A 21803-nucleotide genomic window follows, 5' to 3' on the forward strand; every position below is an offset into this window, starting at 1 on the left:
AAGTCCTTTGTCATATAAATACATTGAAGATATTTTTCTCCTAGCTTGTGGCTTTAAATTGTTTTCTTCTTAATAATGTGTTCCAAATAGCAGAAGTGTTAATTTTAATGGAGTCCAATTTATCAATTTTTCTTCTTCTATGGTTTGTGCTTTTTGTGTCCTCTGTAAGAAATCCTTACTGTGGTCAAGAAGATTTTCTCCTGCTTTTCTTCTAGAAGTTTTATAGTTTTAGCTTCTATGTTTGGGTCCATCATCCATTTCAGGGTAATTTTTGTGTATGGAGTAAGGTAAGGGTCAAGTACTTTTGTTTTTTCATATACATATCCAGTTGTTCTTGTGCCATTTTTTTGATGAGACTATTGAATAATTAAATAGTATTGTCATCTTTGTCAAAAACCAATTGATCACAGATGTGTGGGTTTATTTCTGAATTCTCTATTCTGTTCCATTGAGAACAAATACCACACCTTCTAGATTACTGTAGCTTTATGGATGAATGTACACTATATCCTCCATGTTCACTAAACCTTGCAACCTTGTTCTCATTTTCAAAATTGTTTTGCCAATTCTAGGTCCTTTGCAATTCCATATAAATTTTAAAACTAGCTTGTCAATTTCTACCAAAAGAAAAAAAGGCTTGTGGAATTTTGTTTGGGATTGCTTTAAATCTATAGATCAATGTGAGAATTGATATTTTAACAACATTGAATTTTCTCTTCAGTGAATATAGTATATCTCCCAAGTTGCTGAGGTCTTCTTTAATTTCTCTTAACAATGCTTGTGGTGTTTATCTTACAGGTGTTATTAAACTTATTCCTAAATATTCCTTATTTCTAACTTATTCCTTATTATTCCTAACTTATTCCTTATTTCATGTTTTTGATGCTATTGTAAATAGTATTTTTAACTTTAAATTTCCAAACGTTTATTGCTGATTTTTATATATTGACTTTACGTTTTACATCCTTCCTAAACTCATTTATTGGTTCTAATAGGTTTTTTAAATATTATTTTTTAGGATTTTCTACATCCACAATAGATAAAGACTGTTTTGTCTTCTTTTTCAGTCTGTATGCCTCCTGTTTATTTTTCTTGCCTACTGTAGGCTATTGTACTGGCTAAGACCTCCTCATGTTGAATAAAAGTGACGCGAGTGGGCATCTTTGCATGTTCTTGATTTTAAGGGAAAAGATTCACTCTTTCATCTTTCCCTATTTTTCTTAATAGCATCTAGTTCCAGTTTCATGGATGGTAGGATCCTTCTCTTTATTTGAGAATATCAATTATACGGTTGGGTGATTTGTTTAGATTTTCCATGTTCCTTGCCTTGCTGATTCTGCCAAGTTTTGTGTGTGTGTTGCCTTTGTTTTGTTTTGCTTAGTTGTTTTGGTTTGTTTTGTTTTTTTCTTGTGGCTTTTCTCAAATGAACTTATGTTACTTGTCTGATTGTTCGTATGTGAGAGTGAGGTACTGCAGACTGCTGGTTAGTCCCCAAATCTTTTCTTTCTAGCTAATTGGCTGCCCAGCTAAAGAATACATTTTCCAGCCTCTTTTGTGACTAGATGAGGTCACCTAACCAAGTTTTAATCAATAAAATGGAATTTATATTGTGCTGCTTCTGCCTCGTTTGCTTAAAACAAAATTGCTGCCCTGAATTTCCTCCCTTTTCCCTTCCTGCTGGAACACAGATGGCCCATGGTTAGATGAAAACAATTTTTTAAGGGCTGGCAAACCAATGAAATGAAAGGAAACTAAGTCTGTAAGTGACCTGTGGAACAAAGAGAAATTAACTTGCATCTTTTTGTCTTTCTGTATTTTGGAATCTCAGTACAGCATCTTAGACTTTGCTCTAACTAAGATCTCAAGCGATACAACCATTGAAAAACTGGTTGGCTCATAGACACAGACAATAGTTTAGTGGTTACCAGAGGGTAAGGGGTTGGGGGTTGGAAGATGAGGGTAATGGGATCAAATATATGGTGATGGAAGGAGAACTGACTCTGGGTGATGAACACACAATGGGATTTATAGATTATGTAATACAGAATTGTACACCTAAAATCTATGTAATTTTACTAACAATTGTCACCCCCAATAAATTTAAAAAAAAAGAAAGAAAGAAAAACTGGTTGGAAGCTTTGTATGCATGAGTGCCTGAGTGCTTGTCTAGTGGTAGGTTTCACTCTTAGGTAGCGGCTCTCCACATGTGGTCCAGGTAACCCTAAAGGTCCTTGAGACTCTTTCAGGGGTTACTTGAAATCAAAAATATTTTCATGCTAATACTAAATCTTGACTTCCCTTTTTCCCTCTCATTCTCTTTTCTTTTGAGTGTCCAGTAGTCTTCCAGAGGTTACGTGACCTGTTAATAGCACAACAGAACAAATGAAGAACCTCAGATTTGTGAAAGTGGAGAACAGTGCTACTCTTCTCATCAAATATTTATGTTGGGGAAACGATAGTTATTTTTCATAAAACTATGTTAACACATAATGAGTTTATTGTTATTTTTAAATGAGTATTTTAATTTATCATATTAATTTTGAATATATGCATATATAATTCATGTTTTAAATGCCCTTTGTGGTACTTAAGAACTTTTCAGAATATAAAGGGGTCATAAGATCAAAAAGTTGAAGAATCATTGTGCTAGGGTGACCTGATTGGGCTTTTCAGTGGAGATATCCAAACATCAGAATCTGTAGGTTTTTCTCTTGGGTTGGTTGTTTCCCCCGCCAGAGGAATTATCTACTCTCCTGCTGAGAAACTTTCAGGACTTCTCAGTGCACTTAAAACAAAACTTTTCAGCAAAGCCTACAAAATCTTATTTCACTATTGCTATCTTGTGTCACTCTTCCATTCACTCATTATGCATTGTCCATATTAATCTTCATTCGGTTTCTTTGATGGACCAAGTTCCTGCCTGCCTCAGGGTCTTTGTACCGTAGGGAAATGGCTCCACCATGATGCCCTACACATCTCCATGTAGTCCACTTAGGCAAGGCTGGAACCTCAGCTGAATCTAAGTCTTGGCAGAATGTCTTGTGATCCTTCTTGAATACAAGGAAGGCTTGTGAGGAGCTGCTGCAAAGCCGTTTCTCATTCATTTCTCTATCTACTGGAAGACTTGCCATGAGACAGTTCTCATAGCCTCTGGGTTCTGATGGGATCTGTAGCTTTCTGTCTCAGTCCCCTAGGGACACAGCTGCAAACTAATACTTAGTGGCAGCAGGCCATTGGCTCCTCAGCAACAGGGTATCCTAACATCTGTGTCTCAGCCATCTGGCCCATTTGTTTCAGTGTCGTCCCACACAAGCGGCGCTAGGAGCTGGCACCTTTGGCTACTCTTCCTGTTTCGGTGTCTATGTAAGTAACAAACTAAAAAGGGCTCCTTGTCTCTTTACCAGCCATCTCTAGCAGTTGTGCCTTACCCGTGCCTGACGTGTCCATGCTATTCCTTCTGCTTGAATGCTCTCCTCCCACCTCACCACCATTTTCCACATCTCATTTCTTTAGATCTTACCTTAAACATCATCTCCTCATAGAGGCCTTCTTGACCAGGTTGTTCAAAATAGACCCCTTGTGGCAGACACACTGTTGATTGCAATTCTAACATCCATTCTCCTTTCCATCCTGTTCCTTGTTAACAAGAACCCCAATTTTGATTTGTTAAGGTTTAGGTGGCCACGTGGTTTCGGAGAAGCCAGGCCCCTACCCAGTCTCAGAGGTTGACTCTTGATTTAAGTTCCAACATGGCAGTGTCATTCCTTTGCCAACCACTGGTCTAGAAATGGGCAGATGATAAAATTCTGTGCAACAACATATAAGGGGATGTCTGGTGGGTGCTTCTGGGAAACCTCACTCTTATAAGGGCACCCAAAAATGTAACATGCCCTTTTCCTGCCTTCTGGCCTTTGGTTGTTGTTGTGTGAGAACATTGAGCTTGGACCTTCTGCAGTCACCTTGTGCCCCTGAGGGTACAAGCACGAGGACAAGAGGCAACACCTGAAAATGGCAGAGCTAAAACATGGAAAGACTCTGCATCATGGATGGCCTTCGTGAGTGCTAAATTAACCAAAACCCTAGAACTGCTCTAACCTGGGACTTGTTATTGGATATAATGTACTTCCTTATTGCTTAAGCCAATTGAGTCCACTTCTGTGTTACTTGCCATCAAGGCTCCCTTACTAATTCGCTCATATCCCCAGTCATTTAACATGATGTCTGGGACATGATAGGGCTCCAATATATGTGTGTTAAATGAATGAAGAAAAAGAGATGTTCTACAATTGTTTGCTTTAATTACCACCCTCCCATGTTGGCATTGAGCTAGGGAGTAGAATCACCCTTTGTTTGGGTATTACTTATATAGCACCCATTGCCATTGCTTGGAAGAGCACAGGCCATGGTATCAGACCTATCTGCCACTTATGAGCTGTGTGATTATAAGCAAATAACGTGACTTCTCTGAATCTCCATTTCTTCATTTCCAAAAATAGTGATATGCAAACAGGGTTAAGTATTTATGAAGCAACTGGCCCACACTCAGTGTTCAAGATATATTTGTTTTTATCCCTAGTCTGCACACCTGACTGGGAAAAGGGACTGAAGGGGAAAATGCTCTATGCAACAATGACTTGGACTCACTCATAGAGCTGATGCACTAATGCTGCTCTATCCCTAATCTTTGTCTCATCACAATCAAATTATTCCCAAATACCCTTCTCAGTATCCTTGTCCTTCATCCTCGCCATCTCTCCACCTGCAACCAGCCCAGGTCTACACAATGCTCTTGTGTCCCATGAGCTTTCCCATTGCCATTGCTTCCCAAGGCACAATTTGGGGAAGTGAAACGAATATAGGGCTTAAACCTAGAAGACCTGTGTTCCAGCCCAGTCTGGCTCTAACTAGATGAATGACCATGAGTAAGTCATTTAGCCTATGACCCTCAACTTCCTCATCTGTACAATAGGGACAATGAGTTGTAATGAGGCCCAGTGGGATATTCTAGATACACAGACTTGAAAATTATAAAACATTATACAAAAATTAGTTTTTTTAAAAAATATTTTCAGCATTCCTGCTAGTGAGATTAGAATCGAAGCAAACAATATTAAGGCTATTCTTGCAGGATTCTGGAGCATACTCTTTGTGTTTCCTGGCCACAGCCTGCCTAACCAGCCACTTCATTATTCATTCATTCAGCAAATACTTATCAAGTTAACTCACTATGTACCAGGCACTACTCTATGTTCTGGGAATAGAACTAAACTTTCAATTCTCATAGAGCTTGCATTTTAGGAGTCCAAGGAAAAAAATTGTGATTGGTTAGGGCAAACTCATACCACCTGGAGAGTGCTGTCATGAATATATCAGGTTATTTGATGGTTCCAAGTGGGGACAAAGAAGGTGGTCAGAGGAGAAGCCAGAAATGCAGGAAAAAGAAGTTGAAAGAATCCAATCCTACTAGAATCCAAAAATGGGCCAGGTTTCATCAAAATTAAGTGTCCATACACAACTTAGGTAGTATGCCAGCTAAGAACGCAAAACCTGAATCTAATCATGAGGAAACATCGGACAAACCCAAAATGAAAAACATTCTTCTTTTTCTTTAATGCAATAAAAGACAGGAAGGCTGAGGAAATTTTTCGGATTAAAGGAGACTAAAGAGACATGAGAAATAAGTACAATGCCTAATGTTAGACTGCATCCTGTATGGGGGTGGTGATGATCTATAAAGCTCCTTATTGGGTCAATCGACAAAACTGGAATGCAGCAGGTAAAGTTACTCAAGTTATATAAGAGGATGTCCTTATTAGAAAATACAGAAGAGAGAGTGAGAGAGAATGAGGAGGGAGGGAACAAATGATAAAGCAAATGGAACAAATCGTTAGCAATAGATGAAATGTTAGACACATGAGTTCTTTGTACTATTGTTGCAACTCTTCCAAATCAGACGATTTTTTTAAAAACTGTGTCCTTGAGACCTGGACTCTAAGTCAAGCCCCTTTGCTAAATGGGTGCTTGACCCTGAATGAATCCCTTTGTCTCTCTGGGCCTCGTTTTCTAGTCCAGGAGCTTTCTAAGATTCTCTCGGGCTATGGCAATCACTGTCCCAGGACTCGGAGAACGTTTCCAGGCGGGTCTGTGAATGGAGACTGCCCCGCGGTTTCCTTCAAGATCTCTCAGCCCACCAGTTATTTTACTACAGCTTTCTCCACGGTGCGCACGCATGCTCTTTAATCAGCTGTAAATCGGCCTCAGCCCATCTCTGCCACCAGCCACAGGCCCAGCCGCTCTTTCGGAACACCCTAGGGCGCATATTAGGGGAGGATCTAGCATCAGTTCAAGATAAGCACGTGCATTTATCCCCAAGGAACTACAGCCCCCAAAAGGCTTTGCGGCAAACTCTCGGCGTCTACCACCAAAGAGAAAAGGCTTTTCAGCGTGCGCCAGCCGCTGCATGACTCTTTGGGAATTGTAGTTCATCTGCGAATTGCCGAACAACCAGGCTACGGCTGCAAGCTACCCTTCCCAGAATGCACAGCGCTCCTCCAGACCAATCAGAGGCGCGCATCTTGGAAGGACGGAGGGGAAGAGGAGGAGCTGCCAGGCGCGTGCGCAGTATGTGTGGCTGTGGAATTCATGTGGAGGTCAGACTGGAAGCAGGTGAGAGAGAATGTTGGGGAATGGCTGCGTACGCGTCTGGCCGACTCTGCAGTCCCTCTCTGCGATCGCATTCGCAGTTTGGGCTACGGGCGTGCATGTGTGGGTCTTCCTCGTGGGAAAGGGGAAAGAGTGTGAGCCCAGCACGAGCCAGGAGTTGCGTAGAGTAAGGGAGGTGTGTATGGGGGCAGGGTGAGGAATAATCCAGAAGCTATTAGAAATGGAAATGCTGAGTGGTAAGGGCTGGGCGGCCTGGCCTTGGGAAAGGAATATTTAAATGCACCAAGGTAGTCTGGGAAGGAAGGCGGGAGGGTTTGAGACTGAAGTTAACGAAGACCAAGGGGCGGGGCATTAAAAAGTTAAACCGTGCTCCCGCCTCAGCTCCTCTTTCACTTGTTCTTTGTTAACTTGGTCCCAGAATGTCATCCAGCTCTTGCTACCATAATAACAGGCCGTTCTTAACACCTGCTGTTGAGAAGCCATCTGATGAGGAGTTAAGCTGCGCGTTCTAGAATTAGACCTCTGGGTTCTAATCCTGGTTCTGCCACCTAACAGCTGCGTGATCGGGGGCTCCTCGTGTAACCTCTCTGTGTGCCTCAGTTTCCTCATCTGTAATAATCTGCTTCATAGGGGTGGGAATGAGGATTAAATAAATTGCCATTAGAAGACTGATACAAAGGTTAACTGTTGTAATTTTTGCTGTGGGAATCGCCATGTAGCTCATTCTTTGGGTTATTTTTCTGAGCCAAAATTGCACAGAACCAGCCACGCAGCCTTTCTCTTTGGGGCCTTCTTGTCCATAAAATGGGACGGCGATTTAGGGTGGTGCTAAGTTCCCTATGGGTATTGAGCCCATGCCTTGTTCCCATTGTTGAACCAAGTGCTCCAGACCCCTTTTCTTAAGTGATGGACCAAAAAAAAAAAAAAGCAGAGGAATTGATACTATAATTTTAAAAGCTATAGAGTGTTATTTATTAGGTGTCTTTCATTGGATGATTCAGAGCTCTCAGGAATGGGGAAATAAATAGCCAGCCTGAGAAGTGAATGTTGTGAAGCAGAGAGGGCTTTCTCTGAGGATTTTGGAATCAAGTTGTTTTGTTTGTTTTTACCCTCTTAGGTGTGAGTGGGTCCAGCAGAAGGAGACATGGCTGCCAAAGTGTTTGAGTCCATTGGCAAGTTCGGCCTGGCCTTAGCCGTTGCAGGAGGTGTGGTGAACTCTGCCTTGTATAATGGTGAGGCACCAAGGGGTAGTGGGTCACTGCCTTTTGCGGGAGGATATCTATAGGTCTGCACAGCCCATGGGACACTTCTCATGGTAGTGCTGCACTCTGTGATCAAGAGGATTCCCCTGCTGCCAGCCCACACCATATGGTTGCATTGTCATCAGAGCCCTGTTCTTTTAGCAGTGGGTTCTCTCAGAGCCTTTATTCACAAAGAGCCTCTCTGCTGGTTGGATGTTTCCAGCTGTTCTTCTTCATTTGAAGGGATGCTGCCCCACTCAAATGCTGCAGCAGAGTGTTGGGATTTCACTAGCTAGCAGAAATGGAGATCTCATTTGTTCTCTTCTGCCTGGTGTGTGGAATAACTAACTCAGCAAGGGCTGTAGACCTTTGGTGACCTTGTCCTGAGCAGGAGCTTTTTTTGCTCTGCTGCAGTTGGGTTGTTGCACAGAAAAGATCTTTGCGATGCATTGCCCAGCTTTTAATACTTTGGTAAGCATTGAAGCTGGCTTTTCTTCCACTTTGCTGTCTGACCTTGTGCAAGTCACAGCTTCCTCGTTGGTCAAGCAATGGGATTGAACTCGTTATCTCTAAGACCCCTCCAATTGTGATATTCTTGAACTTTCATTGTTGGAAAGCAGTAGTGGATTGACCCACCTCGGGTGTGACGTGTGTGATGTCCAACAAGAAGACGATTAATTTCAGAGTGAAGATATTGGACCAACTGAAATGTCCAGAAAGGCAGAGACAGAAAGCAGCTGATCAGAAAAGGTGGTTTGGCTTATATGGCACAGATTATGCTCTGATCTTTTTGACCACCACTGCACAACTGGACAGCAATCACCATCAATTTCTCTCTGAATCAACAAGACAGCTTTATAGCCCCTTGAAATCTTAGAGAAAACAAGCTTGGAAGGAATTGTGGGACCTTCCAAATTTTAGGATTCCCATGGTGAGGGTGCTGCTTCTGGGAACACTGGGTTAAATTGGAACTAGATTGCACGGTGGTAACAGTGAAGATTTGGGGAGTTTTAGAAAGAACTTTTGGGAGACAATTTGTGGAAATGTATTGGTGGGAGTTTGGGGATGGAGTGGTTAATCAGAAAATCAGCAGTTGTTTTTAGGAAGGATACTGAGGAATAGATCCTATTACTGAAGTCCTTTGAAAGACATGGAACAGGAAGTGATTGCTTAGTTTTGTAGCTATTTAAAAGCCTCTTAGAGACCACAAGTACAGGGAAGATGGAGCAGGAGAGGGGAGACTTGATAAAAACAGAAAGCATCAGGGATCTGTCAAAGGCGTAATTCTTTTGGTTAAAGAGTGAGGATTTTCTGACCTGTCATTATCCTTCATTCCTAGTGGACGCTGGGCACAGAGCTGTCATCTTTGACCGGTTCCGTGGAGTGCAGGACATCGTGGTAGGGGAAGGGACTCACTTTCTCATCCCTTGGGTACAGAAACCAATTATCTTTGACTGCCGCTCTCGACCACGGAATGTGCCAGTAATCACTGGTAGCAAAGGTGAGTCTTGGCTGTGGGTAGGGTAGAAAGAGTGGAAGGAGTGCTATGAGATTGAGAAGAGGTTGAACTTCACATAAGAATTCCTAGCATGTTTTCTCTGGAGAGTTTTATAGGGATTCACAGAAAGAAATACACTTTAGATACACACAGACAACGGTACAAATTTAGAGAAATACACAAAGATCTATTTCAAGAATTACACTGTGGTCCAATTTTAAAGAAATCTAAGTGCCTTTGCTCGCTCAGTTGACCTTCCCATCGGTTCTTTGTCCCTAGAGTGACTGTATAAAGCAATCTCTAGCTGTTCTGTTTGCCTTCACAGCTGCCCTACCCTTGGCCTTGCTTTCTAAGGCCTCTGCTTGCAGCAGCGCTGCCCTCCCATTGTTATCTCACAGGCGGAGGCCCACAGCCCTGAGAGCAGTCTCCTGATGTCTGCACACCTCTGGATTTCCAGCTGAAGCTTAAAATGAATTGCTCTCACTGTTCTCCCCCATCCTACACAGCGAGGTGCACAGGCAGTAAATGGAATAGCAGAGGCTGGCTTAGCAGTGACATTTACACACAGCAAGAGGAGAGGGTCACATGGATGTTGGTCTGTCATCTCGATAACAGTCACTGTATTCTGTGCTGTTCCTCGGCAGGTGTTTGCTTACCATGACTGCCAGGCTCTGTGCTGGGTCGGAGGGTGGGGGCAGTTCAGAGATGAGTAAAGCAGGGGTCTTCAGGAGCTCAGTCTGGCTAGACAGATGGACAGGTGAACAAGTAGGTACAGTGGAGTGTGGCGAGTACTGGAGCCAAGGTTGCGTGGACTCTCAGGGCGCAGAAAGGAGAGTCCTTGGAAAGACACATGCAAAAGGAAGTGATTGCTCAGTTTCGTAGCTATTTAAAAGCCTCTAGAGACTACAGGTACAGGGAAGATGGAGCAGGAGAGGGGAGACTTGATAAAAACAGAAAGCTAGCTCCCATGGTGGCTGGGCAGGCTCCTGCAAGGAACTTAGGTCTAAGCTGGAACTAGAGAGTGAGCAGTGTATGGGGCAGAGGAGGGGAGGGTAACTTGGTATTGTATAATCTGTCCTGTATCTTCTGGCCAGCGAGAGGAAGGAGCCTCCTGGGAAGGGTCTGGCCTGCCTGCTACAAAAGAGGAAATCAGAGGTGGGGTGGGGTTCTTCAAGAAACATAACAATTGAACTTAAAAGCCTAGGTCTAGACTTCTCACCTCTTTGGGCTTTCTTTCTCGACTGCTTTGCAGTTGTTTTAAGGATGTATTATGTTCCTGTCTTCAGAACTGTTCATAGGGATTTCCAGAGACCAGAGACTTGTGTGTATACATTTCCACGTTTCTTGGTGCCTGGTTCAGGACTCTTATTTCGTGGACTGTTGGTCCATATTATTGATGACCACGGACAGCTGTGACAGTATTTTAGCTCTGAGCAGGCCTGAATTGTCAGGGGAAGTTGTATTTCCCCCCCTGGGTCCTTTGACTGGGCCAAGGAATGAGAAGCAAACTCTAGATAATTTTCTGATAGCCTCTTACATCTGTTGGGCATTAATAGAGTGCTTTTATATCTGTTTTCTCTGTCAGTTTCCCCCCAACGTGTCTGGAAGGCAGATGAAATCATTCCTATTCTTGTAGACAAGGAACTAAGCTGAAATGGCTACGGCTTAGTGAGGTCACATAATTAGTAAACAGCAGAGTGGGACGATAGCCCAGGCCTTTGGACTGCGGGTCGAGTCCAAAGTAGACTATTTCTTCAGGACCCATGGAAACCTCACTGAGGCAAGCTCCTTTCTTGGGCCACATTCACCAGGCCTTGGGAAGGCCTCACCCTGGAATTCTTGGCCGTGGCCAGTTTTCTTAAGACGCTCAGTATTTGGTCGAAATAACCCACAGCACCTACTGGACATATAATCTTCATTGCTTATATCAGAGGGCATTCAGGATATACTAGAAAGCCGTCATCACCAGAAACCTTTACGAAGTTCCTAATTGGTGCTCTGCTGACTTCCCTACCAAGGAAACCATGCATATGTGCTCCTTGCCCTCTCGGGTCTTATAATCCGCGACTTTAGACTTTACTTCGAAATTGTAGCACATTTGGGGTAGGAGTGGTCGTACAGAAGGCCACTGTGATTTTTGTTTTTAACTGCAGCGTTTGTCTTCTGCCCTAAGATTTACAGAATGTCAACATCACCCTGCGCATACTTTTCCGGCCGGTCACTAGCCAGCTTCCCCGAATCTTCACCAGCATCGGAGAGGACTATGACGAGCGAGTGCTGCCCTCTATCACAACAGAGATCCTCAAGTCGGTGGTGGTGAGTGGACAGGGCCTCAGCCCCAAGCCCAGAACGCTGGGCAGTAGGGAGAGCTTGGCAGTGGGTGGGTCGGGATGTGGCTGGTAGTTTCCTGGCTCTCTCTGCTTCCTCATTATCCTGACCGGATCCTCTGCTCTCCCTTGGAACCAGGCTCGCTTTGATGCTGGAGAACTCATCACCCAGAGAGAGCTGGTTTCCAGACAGGTGAGCGACGACCTTACAGAGCGAGCCGCAACCTTCGGGCTCATCCTGGATGACGTATCCTTGGTAAGATCCTTGGGGACCCTACAGGGGGCGGTTTGGGTGCTTGTTGAGGTACCTGGTGCTATTTCTGGGTAGACACTGTTAGTTCCTGCCTTCCACTTGCCTAGGTGTGAGACATGAAAACATGGTAACTTCCTGATGGATTGAGGCCGTCTCCTTGGGTTTGTTTTCAGACAAGCGTTCTTTTATCTCACCTCTGCCACCCACACTTTTCTTTTGACTTCTGCCCCTACCCATGGGGGTAACCTAACCGTGAGTTTTTTTTCATTTTCTCCAATTGGTGAGTGTTCCCCAGGAAGTTATATCTTGTTAACCGTTTGACACAGGAAGAAACTGCTTGGTGAGACCAGACAATCGCTCAGCTCGTCTTTCTCCCTAGCGCAGACCTCCCAGCCTGACCCCTGGGAGTTTCCTAGCTCTTAGGGTCTGAAGCTCAGTGAAGTGAGCTCTGGGAACCCCAGTGAAAGGTGATAGAGTGTAAATGCATGGCTCTGTTCCCCAAAGCCTGGGATGGGGGGCAAGGGACATCTCTGAGGCGTAAGCTATCCTCTTGAGACTGCATATCTGTGTATTTATATGACACTGAATGCCATCACTCAGATGGAAAGCAATACAGGCGGGATAGCATTTCAGATGGAGGAGGTGAGGGGCAGGGTCATGTTTCTAGATTCTCTGGGAAAAATCATTTGGAGTGATTTGTTCAGGTGGTGAGGTAGAATGTTTCCTGTTTAGTTCTCCTGTGCATCGCTAGGGAAAGGTACTATTTCCCCCTCAGCATCTGTGCAGCTGTTTCAACAGTCACACTCTACAACACCCAGTGCTAGCCACACCACCTTGCATCTTTGGCTGGCAGTGGAAGGGCTTGTGGGCTCCCTCTACTGGCAAGATGCCAGACTGCAGCCATTTGGCTCCTGATGAGCAATTCCTCCGGCTCTCCCACTTACTGTTAACCTGAGCACCTTGGCTGTGAGAAAATGCTAAGTAAAAACCTAAGGAGAAGCTTGGCATTTTGCTCAACTTGAACCACATAGTCCATTCTGGGGAAATGTGGGCTGACCACAAGAAACCATATCTGAGAGGTGTGAGAAGAAAATTAGATTTCATGGGGAATTTGCTGCCCTCAGCTGGCCCTTGTAGAAAGAAACTTTATTCCTTAATTGCACATTTCATTTTTCATCTCTCAGGATTGTATTTTCTTCCCCAAACTTTGAACAAGAGGCCAGAAACAGATCAGGCAAAGAACAGCTGTAGTTTAATGGTCAAGAGTGTTAAAAATTCTGGAAGGCGGTGGGACTAGGATTTACTCTTCAGGAGAAATTTTGAGCTACTTGTATTAAAACAAAAAAAAAAAGAAGAAGAAGAAGAAAGAAAAGCAGAGTTTGGGAGGTTGGGAAGAAATGAAACAAATAGAATTTGATAGCAAAACCATTGCTCTTCCCTTTTCTTTCTTCCTTTTAGTAAAAAGTTGGATAAATCAGTAAATCATTCTGACGAGGCCATAGGAGTTCTGAGATCTGTTCCCATTGTTTCCATGATCATTAAAGACAGTTACTTCAGCCAAGTCTGTTATTTATGTTATCAGGCAAGGTCTGTGGATAATCAAAATTTTAAACCCTCTCCCTAAGCGATAGCTTTACCTGCCTTCTCTTTCTTTTAAACTCATTACCAGAAGTACTCACACGTAGGGAACACCATGAGTTGCGTTCCATGCTCTCATCCTCTTCCTGTTCCGTGGTGGAGGTGCTGTGAGAAGCAGTGGACTGGTTAATCCATAAGCATGGAGTATCAGGCGCTTGAATCCCTGAGAACCAGCTGCAGCCCTCACTCTCAGGGGCTCAGTTTTCCATCTGGCCTCTCTGGGGGCTTCAAATAGACCATCAAAGGACCTGGGAAGAGCGCGAGTGAGTGGAGGGGGCCCTAGAATCCACAGGTCTCCCCACCTAGGGAGGTGGTCAGCTGAGCAGATACCTTCAGTGCCCGTGGGCTGTTTTCTCCTTCCGATCGTTGCACTGACGGTGACAGAATGATGTACAGGAGCAGTTTGGGCAGCTGAGGGTACTGGGGTGTAAACTCAGTTTGGACACGGATACGGAGGGGGAAGGGTGTTCTGGCCTCCCAGTGCCTCCAGCTGCTGGAGCCATTCCTGCCCTCTTCCTCCAGCGGCCATGGGGCCTTGCAGCGCGCTGTCTAAGCCATTACACTGCCTCCTCTTGTGCTCCCTCTCCCCTTAGACACATCTGACCTTCGGGAAGGAGTTCACAGAAGCAGTAGAAGCCAAACAGGTGGCCCAGCAGGAAGCGGAGAGGGCCAGATTTGTGGTGGAAAAGGTGAGTGTTCGACCAGATGGCAGGAGCCTCTCTTCCCTTTCTCCTATGCTCAGGCTCCCTGTTTGCTGGGTGGCCTGCAAATTCATCATCTGTCATCTCTTCTTCCGGGATCATTGGAAGGGGATTGAAGGGACTGTACTATTGCAATTGGTTCCAGAGTCTTTGGGGTCTAGTCAGGGATATGTAAAGTTGTTTCTAAATCACTGAAGGGTCGTTTTTTTCCCACTTCCCTAAGATCAAAAACACTCCTACAAATAAAAATGTTTCTCCTGGAATATTCTCAGCTTCGCTGAGAAGTCATTGTTAACTGTAGTTGCACAGTGAACGCTGACAGCAGAGAGGATCAAATGTTGCGCCAGATGCACTGTCGTCACTGGGTTTTTTTCAAGAGCTAAATCCATCCAGATGTGTCCGAGTGCGATGGGACGCAGTGTATTTGCACAGCAGCCCAGCCTTCCTGGTCTGTTTGTAAAGGTGTATTTATTTCTTGCTGTCCCCTTCTCTCCACCACTGATTCTTTCGGGTTGGTATTCTAACCCAAGACCCCTTAGTACTTCAAATCATGGAAAATGGGAATATATGGGTGGCCAGCATTTAATTTTAGAGAATGTAAACTCTGCAAGCAGGGACTTTTTTTTTCCCCTTTGTATCTGCCTATCTGCAGAGCCTAGAACATGCCTAAGACTGTGTCTTGGATTACTAGATGCTCAATAAACATTTGTTGAGTGAGTCTAAGCAGTTCAGCGGTTTCAAAACTGTGTTGGGGCCGGCCCAGTGGCTCAAATGGTTGGAGCACCATGCTCCTAACGTCGCGGTCGCCAGTGCGATTCCCACATGGGCCATTGAGCTGCGCCCTCTACAGCTAAGATTGTGAACAACAGCTCTCCCGGAAGCTGGGCTGCCGTGAGCAGCTGGAGGTTGGCATGAGCTGCTGAGTGCTGCCGTGGGCTACCGTGTGCTGCCAGGAACGGCTGGCAGCCGGCAAGAGCTGCTGTGAGCAGCCAACCCATGACTGGTGATCGACTGCCTCAGCCGGGGAGAGCGCAAGGCTCATAATACCAGCAGGGGCCAGGGAGCTGTGTCCTATACAACTAGACTGAGAAACAACGGCTTGAACCGGAGTGGGGGGGGAGGCGGAAAAAGGGGGCGGGGAAATTGTGTTAATTTCAGAGAGGCTTGGTGCTGTGCTTCTCCCAGGCTTCTAAAGGTCATACATTGTACGTAGATGTCCTTCTACTGATTTGTGTAGGGAAGACCTAGGAGATCTTGTTCTGGGTTCCTGGTGGGGAAGCAGTTTCGCTCGCAGGCAGCTCTAGCACCACATGTGTCACACGTGCTTGCTGCTCCTACTTAGTTAGCTACACTGGATTTGGTGAAAGTCAGTTTGACTTGGGACTGGAAGGAAAGATGAGCGTGAGGATCGATTCCACCTTTCTCTCCTGTTTTTCTTTCTCCTGCTTGGGATGCTCAGAGTAGGGCAGCCAGACTAGGATGCTATTAATATTAATGAAGATTTTGAAATAAGACAAATGTTTACGCAGCCGACAGAAATGTATTCCTACCGTGCTGAGAAGTGGGCGGTACAGGACGGGGCGATCGGATGGACAGTGCTTTAGACCCCGTTGAGCAGAGGAGGCCGATCTCCAGAGTTCCTCCAGGAACCGGTGAAGGTGCCTAACCTGGGCCTTCCGGCTATAGCCTGCCTTCCAGGGCCCTGAGGTGTGATCTTGGTCTCTCTCCACTTCCACTGTCCTAGGCCGAGCAGCAGAAGAAGGCGGCCATCATCTCTGCCGAGGGCGATTCCAAGGCCGCTGAGCTGATCGCCAACTCGCTTGCCACTGCAGGCGACGGCCTCATTGAGCTGCGCAAGCTGGAAGCCGCAGAGGACATTGCATACCAGCTCTCACGGTCGCGGAATATCACCTACCTGCCGGCCGGGCAGTCAGTGCTCCTCCAGCTGCCCCAGTGAGGCCTGCCCTGCTTGCACCTCCTTGGGCCATCTGGGCCACAGCCCGAGGATCCTTAACGCCGCCTTCCTTCCGCCCCCACCCCAGAATCACTGTGAAATTTCATGATTGGCTTAAAGTGAAGGAAATAAAAGTAAAATCACTTCAGATCTCTAATTACTCTATCAAGTGAAACTCTTTCATTCTTCTCATTTCCACCCACTTTTTATCCATGTTCCTACCAAACATTGCCAAGTGCCTACGCCGACCAGCTTGGCTCTTATCTTTAGGGCCTGCTGAAGTTCCAACCTAGACACTGGCAATTGGCAGAAGAAAGGCAGGGCCATGTGTGTGTGATGGGCTGGGGAGCACAGTTATCAGCCTGAATAAACTTGTAGCCTCCACCCATCATTTATTCAAGATCCGAAGAAGATGGCATTCACAGCTGAACCGAGAACGCAGTTCCTGCACAGACACAGCTGAAGAGAGGTGCTGGGGAGGGTCTCGGGGAGGTAGTCCGTCCCTTATTAGAAGGCTGATTCTCTTCAACTGTGGGGCCAGTGGAAGCAGGTGTGTACAAGCAGGGCCTGGATTAAAGAATCGGCCCCTGTGAAGGTGGGTGGGCCTCATTTGCTGTCCCGCAAGGGTTCTAAACTGGGATGGGCTTGGAAAGAGAGCAGGCCTGGACCAAGATGTGAGTCCTACGGAAGACTTCCTCTCCACCCCCCACCTTGGTGTCTCAAATACCCCGTGGAATTCCAACTTGAAGGATTGCATCCTGCTGGGGCTAAACAGGCCTGCCAAAGACGTGTATCCTGCGTTCCTGGCTCCCTCACTCCAAGACTGCCCTTCTAAAGGGCTCTGTGCCTGTGCTTGGAAGGAAACGACCACGGAAAGAAAACAAATGTGTGTAAAACTGCTGTCAATAAATGACACCCAGACCTTCCAGCTCAGTCTTCTGGGATTGTTTGTTTGTGGGAGCCCTGGGCTCAGAACAGAGCGTTCTAGCAGTTTTTGAGTGCACATGTTTATATCACCAGCTGGGACAGAATCTCCAGCAAGGCAGAAAATGCTTGAGTTTCAGAAAACACTTTGTGCTGTGTTCCAGATCCACCCCCCACCGGAGTGCTTCTCAGTGGTATCAGGTGAGATTTGTCAGGAGATGGGCTCCGGTGAGTGGAGGGTCGTTAGCTCTTGGTACCAGGACTAACGGGAGGTTGTACTTGGCCACCAATTGCCCGCAACACTTGACCCTGACAGGAGGGAAGAGTGACTGACAGGACACGGATGCGATAGCCCTCCGTGTGTTCTAGTTTGATTTTTACATACATTAGAGCTTCAGGGGCTCTGCTGTGGATTTATGTTACTTCTTGTGCTTTGCTTTGATGTGGGAATGACTTGACATTTGAGAGGGCCAAGTTTATGCATTTGGGATGGTGGTGAGGGAAAGCAGACCTACAATTGAGATATGAGCCATCCCAATCACCCACCTCAAATCAATTCTGTTAGGGACAAGACGGAAACAGCAGCAAGCAGGAAGTGCTCACGTTGACCGCGCTTTAACCTCTGCTCGCAGTTTAATCCCTGGGCCCAGCACCTGGCCACGGCCGGCGGTCTCTGACCTGGGTTCCGCATCTCATCTCCGGAGTGATAGGGCCAGCTGTCTGCTGAGAAAGTCAGGCACTGATGTGCAGATTTAGGGTGGGCCTGGGAACTGCGTTCTCCCATCCCTACACCCGTCTCCTCCCAGGGCCTCACAGCAGGAATCGAGTCCCTTCCCATACCCCCATGGACAAGTGTGCACTGGGCTCCTGACCCTCGGCAGAACCTCAGACCTGCCACTGAAGTTTCATTCTGCTGTATGCTTCCACCAACCGCCCATCTAGCCCGTCTCCCTACCACCTCCCTGGCATCGTCTATCAGGATGTCTCTTCCTACTTCGTTTTTCGCTGTAAGAATAGCGAGACCTGCAAACAATGTGGTCCCTGACTCAGAAAACTCGTTACAGAGTGGAGCAGAAAGAGCGTCATTCCTAAATAGTTTCCAGACAAGCTTCCACTCTGCTGTCCTCCTTTCCTACCATTTGTGGCTTTGGACACCCTTCTGGGGGGTGGAGGAACGGGCCTCTTTTCTCCAGACCCATTTTAAAAGAGCAGTTGTGTCTTGCATTTGGTGGGAGATAGGGTTTCACGCTCCAGGTGTCTGCAGGGGAGCCTGCGTTCCTTCTTCCTCAGGTCAGCCCTTTTTTGCCGTTAGCCTCCCTGCATGGATGGTGCCAGTGACAGCCCGAAGGCCTCAAGGCCTCTTTCTGCCTTGAGTTCTGCCAAGTAATTCTTTTCACAAATGTTCAAGGGCTGTTAACTGTCTGCTGATGGTCTCTGGGTTTCTCCAGAAGTTACCACAATGGGCCTTTATCAGCTTGGGATTCTCTGGGTTGTGGATCAAAAGCCATGTCCTGTCCTGGCCAGGGAAGGGGCATGGCAGGGAGGGTCTTCCTGTCTCCTTTGGTCAGGCTGAATAGTTGCCTTGTTCAGGCTTGGAGGGGTCACTTACTAAGAAGACAGTGGACCCTGGGCAGCAAGGGGAGAGAAAACCCCGCAAGGCGTTGCCCTTTTCCTTCCTTGTGGTGTCACACAAATCCTGCCAGTGTGGACCAATGGGGGACGAGTTGTGCTGTGGTCATCCCCAGGTGGGTTGATTTGAAAGAGACAATGGCGTATTAGTCACATCCTGACTTACCAAATGCTATCCTAATGGGGCATTCCGGCAGTCATCAGGGAGATGTGCAGGAGGCCCTCCCTCGACCTTTTCCATCCGCCAGTAATTGTGGGTAAAGCTGCCCACCCTGATTGAAAATAGCCTGGGTGAGAGGTCGCAGGAGACTGTAACTGATTTCCCCGCCGTTCCTAGGCCGCCGTTCATCCTGCACACTGCTCCAACTTCATTTTTCTAAAGCAGATCTCATCTCCCTCCTGCAAACCTCCGGCGGCCACTCCTTACTTCATAAAGTGCAAGCGTCTTGGCCTGGCCTTTGAGGCCCTCCATTGTCTGGCTGTTACTTTTCTAGTCCAACTTTGTATTTTACTGCTTGTTTTCACAAACCCACCTAGTGGTTCCCATGGGATTGGGAGTGTTATTTTAAAGAGCAGATGGAAAGGGGCAGTGGCTACTGGCATTGGGTGAGGAGGAGGGAAGGTGGCAGGGAAGCTACAAGACCTGCTTTGTATGGGACAGATTCGTACAATGAAAAATTGCCCCCCAAAGTTATGCCAGTCACACCCCTATTGAACAAAAACGCACCAAACGGAGTTCCTTGCCCTTCTCTGCATCCCATCCCCCTATGCTTTCACCTCACCCCCTTTGGTCACAGTGTCACTTCATCCTGGACAGCTCTTCCCCACGTTTCACAGGTCCAGATGTCCCCTATCCTTTGAGTCCTAGCCCAGATCCTTTGCTTCCACAAAACTGCTGCTGATGTCCTGCCTCCCCCTCTCCATTCCCTTTCCCTTGCCTGAATGCCTTGTCCACATTCCCATGAGGCGTTTAGCACTCTCTCCATTGGGTTGTAGTTTTGTGTGTTCTCTCTGCAACTCTACATTTCTGGAGAGCACGACACTTCTATGATTCAGTGTTCCTTTCCTTTAACGTTTCTTTCCCTTAACCACTCCTAATCTTTTCCCCAAGCCAAACATTCCCGGATCTTGAGGGAATTACTGCATCTTTGTCGAGTGACTAGATGAGGAATAGAGTGCAGGACTGAGGTTAGAAGTGAGGGCTGGAAGTTAAGGCCCTTGAGTTCTCCCACACCATATGTTCAGTTACCTCCCGCGCTCTGAATCGGGGAGTGGCAGGCCACCCCGTCCACTGAAGTCCCACCCTGACCGATTCCCCAGTCTCCTCACTCTTCTGCTTTATATGGCCTCTGTGTGCAGACTCTCCCCTCACTGTCACCTGCCCACAGCTCATCTTCTCCTGCTTCTGTCTGCAGCGCCACTCCTCCCCTCCCTTGTTCAGTGCTTGTCCCTCTCCCTGTCCCAAGCCCAATTTAAAATCTCTCTTCTCGGCCGGCCCGGTGGCTCAGGTGATTAGAGCTCCATGCTTCTAACTCCGAAGACTGTGGGTTCAATTCTCACATGGGCCAGTGGGCTCTCAACCACAAGGTTGCCAGTTCAATTCCTCGAGTTCCGCAAGGGATGGTGGACAGCGCCCCCTGCAAGTAAAACTGAACACGGCACCTTGAGTTGAGCTGCTGCTGAGCTCCCGGATGGCTCAGTTGGTTGGAGCGCATCCTCTCAACCACAAGGTTGCCAGTTTGACTCCTGCAAGGGATGGTGGGCTGTGCCCCCTGCAACTAGCAACAGTAACTGGACCTGGAGCTGAGCTGTGCCCTCCACAACTAAGATTGAAAGGACAACAACTTGACTTGGAAAAAAGGCCTGGAAGTACACACTGTTCCCCAATAAAAAGTCCTGTTCCCCTTCCCCAATAAAATCTAAAAAAAAAAAAAAAAAAGATTTAAAAAAATCTCTCTTCTCCAGGAATTTACCTCTAGGACTTTACCTCAGCTTTTACCTCTAAAAGCTGAACTCTCCCCAGCTTTTCTTGCATATAAGTTCTCCCTTCATAAAAAGGACATTGGCTCCGGAACTGTGGCAACTTTGGGGTTGAGAATTGAACAAAAAAGGAGTGATGAGGCTTGCCCCAGCCAGTAGAGGCTGGGGTACTTTGGCAAGGCCAAGATGCACATAGCTGGGAGAGAGAGAATGGAAATGGACCGGGTCTGGGGAAACCAATTTACAATTGAAATGGAATACTTTTGCATAGGACACCGGATGGTTAGGGAAGAGGGTGTCTTTCCAGAACCCTCCAATCTAGCTACTTTGGAAGAGAGTAAAGGTGAAAGGGCACAGCTACCCTGAAGGAGCTGAAAGCTGCCATCCTCCCTGGAGGACAGGCCAAACCACCTGGATTAGCCAGAAAAACCATGGTCAATGAAAAGCTTAGACCGTCCAAATGTGGTCGAACAAGCTGCAAACGCTTAGGTCAGGGACTGGCAAACAATATGAGCTGTGGGCCAAATACAGCCCACCGTTTGTTACTGTATGGCTCAAGAGCTGACAATTGTTTTTATGCTTTTAAATGATTGGAAAATATTTTTTAAAATATATGTTTTCATGACACATGAAAATGATATGAAATTCAAACTTCAGTGTCCACAAGTAGTTTTATTGGAACATAACTATGCCCCTTTGCACTACAGCAGCAGAGTTGAATAGTTACAACAGAGACTGTGGCCTGCCGAGCCCAAAGTATTTACTGTCTGTACCTTTACAGGCAAAGTTTGCCGACCCCTGATTTAGGGGATTAGATCACCTTGGAGAAGAAGGGGAAGAACCTTGGAAATGGGATGCCTCTGGCACCACGAGAGGCTGAGGGATTTAAGTCAGGTGCAACGTAGTTGTCACCAGTGTCCTTGATTGTGTCCAAGGCTGCGGTGATCTGGGAAGCAAGGTCACCCTGGGGCCCTGGCACACAGATTTATAACAGC

General features: G+C 46.5%; 1 protein-coding gene across 2 annotated transcripts; it reads left to right on the forward strand.

Annotated features, from left to right (window-relative positions):
* Nucleotides 1-6580: 6580 nt before the first annotated feature.
* On the forward strand, nt 6581-16423 carry PHB1 (prohibitin 1). Of its 2 annotated transcripts, none has more exons than XM_081027891.1 (7): nt 6581-6666; nt 7781-7895; nt 9244-9405; nt 11576-11718; nt 11869-11985; nt 14214-14309; nt 16066-16423. In XM_081027891.1, the coding sequence occupies exons 2-7, from the start codon at nt 7808-7810 to the stop codon at nt 16276-16278; spliced, it is 819 nt and encodes a 272-aa protein (XP_080884017.1). In that variant the 5' UTR covers nt 6581-6666; nt 7781-7807; the 3' UTR covers nt 16279-16423. The 2 variants fall into 2 exon arrangements, with proteins under 2 accessions (XP_080884017.1, XP_080884018.1); XM_081027892.1 differs by having other exon boundaries at nt 6659-6838.
* Nucleotides 16424-21803: the final 5380 nt, after the last annotated feature.

Source organism: Rhinolophus hipposideros (assembly GCF_964194185.1).
Source record: "Rhinolophus hipposideros genome assembly, chromosome: 20".
NCBI lineage: Eukaryota > Metazoa > Chordata > Mammalia > Chiroptera > Rhinolophidae > Rhinolophus > Rhinolophus hipposideros.